Source organism: Acartia tonsa, chromosome 8, assembly GCF_053477335.1.
Source record: "Acartia tonsa isolate MP-2025a chromosome 8, ASM5347733v1, whole genome shotgun sequence".
Taxonomy (NCBI): domain Eukaryota; kingdom Metazoa; phylum Arthropoda; class Copepoda; order Calanoida; family Acartiidae; genus Acartia; species Acartia tonsa.
This window is the reverse complement of record NC_137267.1, coordinates 13,594,818-13,604,638: the sequence shown is the minus strand read 5'-3', so window position 1 is coordinate 13,604,638 and position 9,821 is coordinate 13,594,818. Positions and strand designations below refer to the sequence as shown.

General features: G+C 32.3%; 1 protein-coding gene across 1 annotated transcript; it reads left to right on the top strand.

Moving 5' to 3' along the window:
* The first annotated feature begins 19 nt into the window (after nt 1-19).
* On the top strand, nt 20-9,329 carry LOC145326046 (NF-kappa-B-repressing factor-like). Its single transcript, XM_080169143.1, has 15 exons — nt 20-129; nt 526-616; nt 1,054-1,135; nt 1,504-1,647; nt 1,987-2,038; nt 2,527-2,590; nt 2,856-2,937; nt 3,389-3,483; nt 3,745-3,800; nt 4,264-4,399; nt 4,683-4,822; nt 5,112-5,187; nt 7,565-7,656; nt 8,154-8,231; nt 9,164-9,329. Exons 1-15 carry the CDS (start codon nt 38-40, stop codon nt 9,261-9,263), a joined length of 1,380 nt encoding a protein of 459 aa, XP_080025269.1. The 5' UTR covers nt 20-37; the 3' UTR covers nt 9,264-9,329.
* Nucleotides 9,330-9,821: the final 492 nt, after the last annotated feature.

Sequence of the window (9,821 nt, the reverse complement as noted above, 5' to 3'; positions counted from 1 at the left end):
TTGAATAAAATTTCAGAGAAAAAAAATCTGTCAAAAAATGGACTGGGACTTGGAGAAGTACAGGAATAGTTCGGAGCCAGAGGCGCATTGGGAACTTAAAAGGGATTTTATGAAGTCTATAAAGCATATGTGAGTATGTTTGTTTAGCCTTTGATTTTAAGTGTTGTTTACAGATAGCTCCAGTTCTTATTGTTTTCAAGAAGTGAAACATGTTGGTGCTTTCCCTCAAAGTGTCCAATGAGCACTTACCCCTCCCTTATTTTTGATAATAAGAAAAAATAAAATGTAGTGTCCAAAGCCTGCGGTGGTACCCACTCCAGTATACACCTTACCTTACCTGACTTAAAGTAAAAAACAAACAAATTGAAAACTGCCCAGATCCTCTTTTTTTGCTTTTATTAAAAAAATTAGAGGAGTTTTTCTGCTCAAAAACTAAGGAAAAACATTGAACTACTCCGCGAATAGAATTTATAGAAGATCATATAGATATTTTTAGTATTTTTGGTGAAAGTTTAATTTTTGCAGGTTTCCCGAGGAACGGGTAGTCTGTCTGGCCCAAGTATTAGGAAATATTCAATTCATGGGGTGCAGGTACCCCCATGATACTATGGTTCAGGTCAGCTTTATTATTTATGATTTTTTGTTCTTTTTATGTTTTCCTTATGGATTATATCTGGTTCAACAAATCCTTTAGTCTAGTAATTTAAGATTGAATATTGCCTGAAAAACTGAATTCATGAAGAAAGTATAAGACGATGAATGATATATTGATAAATAACCACCCTTGCTTTAGTGCTAGAACTTTTGATTACAGGGATTTAAACGGATAAGACATTGGCCGATAAATTGATGTACATTTCAAATAATGATATACAAGATTACCGCTTCTGTAGTTTAAAATTAGTGGTTGAAACGCTTGAACACTTAACCTAATAAACCAACCCATCAAATATCTCCAAAATGTAATATATAAAAACTTTTGGGACTAGTGTAATAAACAGCCCATTGCCCCCTCTCTCTCTCTGTTTTGATTAGCACAACCCCATTTTTTAGGTTCAAGAATTAGCTAGAGATGTAATTAAAGAATACAATCATAAAATGGGGGATGATAGGATTACCAGAACTTTAGTTTCAGGTAAATATAACTAAACATTATGTAAAAGTAACAGGATGTCTGTCTGTGTCTGATTTTGCTAACCGCTGTACCGATATGGTTCTTCATTACAGTGAATCTTTTTATAGATCCAGAGTAGATAGATAACTCCAATGCTAGGAAAGTAAGTAGCCGCTAGTAAAGAATAAATTAATCATTGATTTAGCTGTTATAATGGATATTGACTCGTTGATAATACATCATTTATGGAAGAAATTGTCGATAAGTTAGGTTGCAATTTCCCTGTCATTTATTGGTAGGTTCCTTCATCCATTATTGGGGGGGGGCGTTATTTTAGCCCGCTCCAAGTTTCACCTTATTTCTTGTTTCCTTTCAATTTCTCGTTTCAGTATCATCTGCTGCCAAGGATAAAGTGAACAAAACTAATGCTTCCGTGAAAAGATCAGCGTCTGACATTACCGATGCTTCTAGCGGCTCTCTGGGCAAGAAACCTAAATTTATGAATTTTGTTGCTTCTACATCTAATGATGAAGGTAAGGTGTTTTTTTCAAGCATAGCTACTCATAAAATAAAACTTGTTTTTTTTGTATTTGTTGTCTGATTAAAGTTGTAATTTAAATACAAAATGGACCAAAATTATCCCAGCAGCTATGGAAAGTTACCATAAAATGTATAACTCAATCGGTTCATTGATTAGCGAGATTTTAACATACATAGAAAGCAAAAAACTGTATTACTTTATATAATAGGATTAATAGGTAATTTGTTTATTTCTGTGTAAAAAAATCTTTGAATGTTAGTGTTACTTTAAGCCTCTTTGTATTTTGACTAAAAGTTTCATACTTTTACTTAATTACCATTTTAATTTTTAGAACCCAAGAAAAACACTGATGGATTTATATTACCTCCAATTAACCCAAAAAGGTAAATACTTTATTGTTAAAATGGACAATAATAGGGAATGGATGGACAATTGAAGATAAAGGTACTTTTCACTCATTTTTTTTACATTTGGTATTCTGCCTTTAGTAAATTAGTGAAATTTTTGTTTCCAAGTGAGCTGTTTAATTTTTTTAAAAATCAAATGTAATATCTTAAAGTTTAAATCTGAAAAAGAAATTTATTATTCTTCTCATTAATAGTAGCCTACAAGAACATTTCTGTGCATAAGTAGCTCAGCATAGGAAGATAATAATAGCTTTGAGAAAAAAAAGAACAGTAAACTGCCATTTCAAAAGAAAAGGAAATTGGAAAAATTAAGAAAATGTAGGTAATTTAATCTGTGTCTGTAAGTAAAAATACTAAAAAAAATTAAAGCTACAGTAGGTACTTTGTGAAAAAGACGGATGAACGTAAAGACATTCACATCTTATAGATTATCTGAGCTATCACCATTATATTATTGAATTCAGTAGTGAAAAAGAAGAAACGCCCTCATTGCCTCCTAGCCTACAGAGAATTGTAGATAAATCAAAGGAATTTAAAGATTATATTTTTTATTTTGTTAAATTAGTTTGTAAAAAAAATAAAGAGGGGTGGAGGTAGTTTTTTTTCCATGAGCCTTACCCTGCGGTTTTACCCAGTACCGAATATAACCTTATATGACCAAAAGTGGGAGGGGGACTTGGTGGTCTCTGCTCGACAAAGCACTTTGAGGGAAACCATTATGCAAATCAAAGTTTTTTATTTAAAAAATCTTAATTTTAACATGAAAAAAAATATAAACTAATGTATACTATAGAATAATACCTATCCTCGGGAAAGAAAGTTGCTTCCATTTAATATTAGATTTCCAGCATGTTATTTCATTCTGGTAACATTAGGTTAGTGCATTTTTTTATTTTATTAATGTGTTCTATGCAACTCAGCTTCCTTACTGTCTGTATGTCTCTGTAATACCAGTTTATTCTTATTTCTACCTTTAAATTTTTGAGCATTTCAGTATCAAAACAGTAAAACTCACGAATTTAAAATTATTATTGAGCTTAAATATTTTAATTCGTCCTGTCATTAAAAAACCGGGATATTTATTGACTATTTGCTTTGTCCCTTGCCTCTACGGGAGGGTAGGTGAAGTAACTACAGCCTAAAACCACCAAATATATTTAGTACAGCCCATTCTCACCAGCTATTTCTGACATCTTTGGATTCAAACAAAAATATCTTTCTACCTCTAGAGGCTCTGTATTCGACGGGATAAGGAAGGACAAAAATAGCCTAACTAGGGCAAAATAGACTAAAACCTACTAAATTCTTACAAACTTTGTATTTCAGAATATATACCCACTGATGTTGCCTTCTGTATTTTGCAAAGATCCTCCGCATTTTGTAAAATACCTTTAAAGTTTCAATATAACAATATTACAAAGGTTAGAGTTTAATTTTAAAAATAAAGCTTTTCTGTTATTAGGGTCTGTCTCCATATAGTGTTAGGGAAATTTTTAACTATTTAGGGGGAGGGTAAGCCAATCCAACCAATAGAATTAATCTTTAAAAATGACACATCCCCCCAAGAAATTGTTAAAAACTTAAACTATTTTGGAAAGTGGAGGTTCGGCTTACCTATTTTCACTAAAGTGTCCCAAAAGGCCTCTTGAGGCAAAGCTACCAGTTAAAATCTTTTGATTTAGATTTATCAAGTTTGGATTGCGAATTATTTTATATGTGAAGAAACAGGGGGAAATGAGTGAGTTATTTAGCAAATTCTTATATAAAGATAATAGTATGTCTGTCGGTCTGCGCGTGTGCGTGTTTGTTGTGAAGGATCTTGCTAATTGCTGAACGGATATGGTCTTTTACAATCCTTTACAGGTCCAGGAAAGGTTCTAACTGTCTTGGAGGATAGTAACTTTTACTTAGTTTTCCCAACAGATATCGCCCCATGTAACTTTTTTGGTATTTTTTATAATCAAAATTGAATGTAGATGGTCGAATTCTCGAATTATTATACAATAATAAATTAATTTTAAATTAAGTAAATGATAGGACAAATAGGTAAATTTTTAAGGATTGCACCCATAACCTTTTAAAAATACAATTTAAATTTTGTTACTGATCATTGTTAATAATCTTAGATTTTTGCAGATTTTTTTACAAACTATGCAAGAATGAACTTTTAAGATTGACCTAAATTTAAGTATAATGTTAAGGTCAGAAGCTAGAATGCGGGCGTGTGACATGGCCCTTGACATATTATCAGAATATTGTTATAAGATTTCCCTCAAGAATAAATTTACCTCTGATGGAGCTCATGTGGATATAATAGATGTCCAAGATAACACAACGGTAAATAATTTTTTATTCGAGGGAGGGAGGGGTCATGCTGTAATAAATAATAGTGGTACCCAAAGTTTTTTTTAACTATGATATTATATTTATTTACTTAAAACCTCTAGTATCCAAACGTTTTTTTTTTAAAGTAGACAACTGAAAATGTTTTGGCTTAACTTTCCAAATAACGTCATATTAGATGAGAATATGACGTCAAACGGCCAAAGAATATTATTAGTCCTTTTTTTACGAGGTATTTCAATTCTGATCACATTGAACAAAAACTTAAATAATTTAGGTTGGCAAGAATCAGGAGAAACTAGGAGACTCGAATATTGGTCACAAGTTATTAAGTATGATGGGCTGGAGTGGAGGTGGGCTGGGTAAAGAGGGTGCTGGTATTGCTGAACCCATCACTGCAGAATCTATCTTTGGGAAGTAAGCATTTTTACATGTTTTATATTTCTTGGCAAATCTTATATCAGTAAGCTTCGCACACAGCTATGTATATTCTATATTCCATTAAATCTGTCCTACAATTCTCATGGAAGCTACTTAATTACAAAATCATCTTGTCCTATAGTTTTTGCCTTTAACTAGCCAAATTAGCTACCTGTCTATTTTTGGACCAACTAAAGCCGTTGTTAAGTCATTAAGCCACACTCAAGCTGCACTATTTTTGATAATCTCTATAGATTAAATTTTTCATTAAAGCTTTTTATTTTAGACAAGGACTTGGTTTCAAAGATAGCCAACTTGGAGCGGGAAAAGTATTTAAACAGAAGATTGAAAAGATAATTAAGGTATGTAGATACTAAATATGAAAATATTAACTACATATATATACTAATATTCTATTAGTATATGAGCTCTAGTGGCAGTAATGATTTAGTGTTTACAACTAGATATTATAATGAACACTAGAAATATATTACCTACATATACATATATACTAATATTCTATTAATATAAGAGTACTAGTAACAGTAATGATTTAGTGTTTACAACTAGATATTATAATGAACTCTATAAATATAATATTACCTACATAAATATTCTAATATTCTAGGAATATATGAGTACTAGTGGGAGTAATGATTTAGTGTTTACAACTATATATTATAATAAACACTAGAAATATATATATACTAATATTCTAGGAATATATAGGTACTAGTGGTAGTAATGATTTAGTGTTTACAAATAGATATTATAATAAACACTAGAAATATAATATTACCTACATATAAATACTAATATTCTATTAAAATATGGGTACTAGTGGCAGTAATGATTTAGTGTTTACAACTATATATTATAATAAACACTAGAAATATAATATTACCTACATATATACTAATATTCTATAAATATATGGGTACTAGTGGCAGTAAAGATTTAGTGTTTACAACTAGATATTATAATAAACACTAGAAATAAAATATGACCTACATAAATACTAATATCCTAGGAATATATGGGTACTAGTGGCAGTAATGATTTAGAGTTACAAGTAGTTATTATAATAAACACTAGAAATATAATATTACCTACATGTATACTAATATTCTAGGAATATATGGGTACTAGTGGTAGTAATGATTTAGTGTTTACAACTAGATATTATAATTAACACTAGAAATATAGTATTACCTACATATATACTAGGGTTGGGCCGGATATCCGGTGTGTCCGGATATCCGGCCATTTTCAATATCCGGCCGGATACCGGATATTGAAACTATCCGGCCGGATATCCGGCAATATAATCTTTTATATTTTTTAAAATCTTAAATGGCTGTAATTTTCTTATTATTAAAGCTAGAAGAACAATTTTTTCTGAATATGTTTATCTTTATGTAAATTTTATATTACAAATCACAAAACATAAATTTTGGCGGTGGCAGCAGTACTTGGCAGCTGCCAGCCGCAAACCGACGGTTGGCAGGTAAACGGCAACGGATTTTATGAAATTGTAATATGTCATGAAGATATATAAAAAAGCCTAAGTTTAAAATTTGAAATCTTCAAGTAAAAATTTGCGGTCACAGGAACCGTTTAAAGATTTCTGGAGACCTGGAGGTTCAGGTCTTGCAGGATTATATATATTTGATATATATTTCATATAAGGATGTACGAATATAGGATATTTTAGTATTAGATAACATGAAATGCTTTGTTTAAGTAAAAAAAATATTTTTACTTTTTACCTGAATGACCTTACCAGGTTTGCTGGCATCCTGTGCCCGTCAGGAAGGAGGTATTAAAAAAATTTCAACTCTCAGTTATGTGTCATACCCATATTTCGAAAGTCACTAAGTTATAGCCCTCTACCTCTATACACAGAAAATGGGATAGAAAAAAACAGAGGGGGGGGCAGGCATTTAACGCCACCTCCCCGCCCATCCTCCAACCGTTAGGGGTTAATACTACAGATTGAGGGTAGTAATAGTTCATTAGATTAATTGCTAAGAAGAAAGATCATATGATAGTTACTTAATTTTTAAGTTTTGACCTTAATTTTATATAATAAAACACCAGTTTATGAAGAAATTTTTTTTGCAGGTATAGTCCCTTTCATGGCATCGCCCCTTAAGGAGCGATTATTCGTATTTTCACAGTAGCTTTCCTCCTATTTCTAGCCCCTGCGGGGGGCTCTAACCTTGCGGGGCCAATTGCCTAACCCTGCGGGGCAATCACCTAACCAATATATAACCTAACCTAACCTAAAATAACCTATTAAAAGCAATTTTAAAAATACGACAAATCGGCCCTTAAGGTGCGTTGCCACGAAATATTTAATATGCAGTAATTTGCCGGTTATCCGGCCGGATATCCGGTAATTTGGCCGGATAACCGGATATTTGCCGGATATCTGGCGTTGGCCGGATATCCGGCATTTGAAATCAGCCGGATATCCGGTATCCGGCCAAAAAAATATCCGGCCCAACCCTAATATATACTAATATTCTAGGAATATATGGGTACTAGTGGTAGTAATGATTTAGTGTTTACAACTAGATATTATTATTAATACTATAAATATAATATTACCTACATATATACTAATATTCTAGGAATATATGGGTACTAGTGGTAGTAATGATTTAGTGTTTACAACTAGATATTATAATGAACACTAGAAATATAGTATTACCTACATATATACTAATATTCTAGGAATATATGGGTACTAGTGGTAGTAATGATTTAGTGTTTACAACTGGATTTGACAATGAACAACGGGCAGAAATGCATAAACTCGCCAGAAGGTAAATAAAATTTTGCTTCAGAAAGGATTGGACTCCAAAATCAGACCAAGTAACACAAAAGATATACTGTAGAGAAATGCATTGGTCCCGAAACAGGTGTAAATGCTGTCTATAAACTCCAGGAAAAGAGAAAGCCATAAATTTAATCCACGCTTATTTCTTCCTCCTAATACAAATAAGAATAAAAGACATAATTGCAGATTTAAAAATATTGGTAGAATAATTTAGTATGCAATAATACAAATAAACGTACACTTGTATGATTTTTTAAAAAGTCTGATCCAAAATATCACTGAATTAGCTGGAACTGGAGAGGCGAGGGGGGGGGGGTAGTATACCTTTAAAACAGTTTGTGTTTTGTTTAATCAGATATTTGAATTCTAATTTATTTTATTGTAAAACAACGATTTTTTACTTTAATTTTGTCTATCTTTAACTGAAAGTTTCATGCTTTTGCGATCTTCAGAAAGATAGGTATAAAACTGATTTTATTTTAGATATGGATTAAAAAGCAAAAGTTTTGGAAAAGGAGACGATAGACATTTAACTATTAGCAAAAAGTTTGATCCAAAAACGTAAGTAATTGCTTTTTCATTGTAGCATTGTTTATTAAAGCAGTAAATCTGAAATTCGGTGATTTTCATTTTTGGATATTGAAACAAAATCTTTTTTGATGGGTGAGTAAAAGAGATTTACATGTATGTATGTATGTAGCCTTGATTCTCTGAAGTTAGGATACAGATGCACTAGGAGATTGGAGGTGAGAATCCTTTGACCAATCTTAGATTGGTAAGCTTCGCGCACGGCTGATTGTATTCTATGTTACATTACAAGCTGACCCGCAATTCTCATGGAAGCTACTTAATTATAACATCACACTGGCCTAGAGTTTTGGCAGGTATTCCATATTAAGCCACCCTAATTAATGGCACTCTCATATGAATGAGGAGCATGGACAAGGGAAAGCACGATTACAGTTGCTTGATAGGTAGGATCCTAACTTCCTACAAATCTCCCTCCTTACAACCTGAGGGCATCACAGGGAAGGTTGCGTTATTATATTCTGACAAATTGCAACAGCATTTGTCATCCAAGTGCTATATCTATGAGGGGACTTGAACTCGGATTTTCCCAACCACAGCGTAGTGCGCTAACCACTACTCTATGGGACACCCTCCAAGAGATTTACATAAAAACGGTGGCAGGAACACCGACGTTTTCCGCCGCCGCCAATATTTTTTTTCTCATTTCTCGCTGAACCATTTAGGATCATTTGAGATCATGTTGTTGATATTTTTTTGTCTTCTTTTCTGACGAGCCAAAAATATTTACAAACTTGGGGCTTTTTGGTACAAGGAATCTTCTTTAAAAACTCCAGCTGTTAATCTGTCTAAAATAGTAACTGAGAAAATTACACTTCCCCAATTAGTGTCACAAACGGACGGAAGGAAAAAGTTATTTATAGACTACCTTTGCTACTAATATTTATTGATAAAACATATTTTAGATTGTTAGAAGAACTTATTTATAACGGAGGAGAAACAGAAAAATATATTTTGAAGCCTCCGAATAATTTAAGAGAAGAGTTCAACAGAATTATGCAATGATATTGTAATTAATATTGTAATAAGTATTGTAAAACAGAGAACAATAAAAAAAACTGGAAATTATAATTCTGAGCTGGATCTTTAAAGTTGACCATGATAAGGGGTATCTTTATTGTAAAAATTTAATCAGCTACTAGCATTCTAACTTTGTGCCGAAAATAAGCTTATTATTTTGCTTCTAGCTAGTGTAATTTAATAAATTAATTATTGAATTCTTATATGAGGGCTGAAAAAGGGGGGGGGGGCGGATGTGCCACTTTTTAAAACCACGGTTAAATGTGCATGATCTCAGCCCATAAAAGAGTCTTAACTCTAAAATTCGGCATAGTAGTTGCTTTTGTGGAGAAGAATATGGAACTGTGAAGAAACGGCGGCGGAACCGCCGCTCTCGCCGAAAACCGCCGTTTCCTGCTGAATTTTTTTGCCTTTTTTGCCAAATTAGACAGTTTTTAATCATCTGAGATAAACTTTTTTTCTCATAAAAATTTCCCTTATATTTTCACGTGACACTCGTAATATTTCAAACATGTCAATCTTACACTCGTTTCAAGTGAAAAT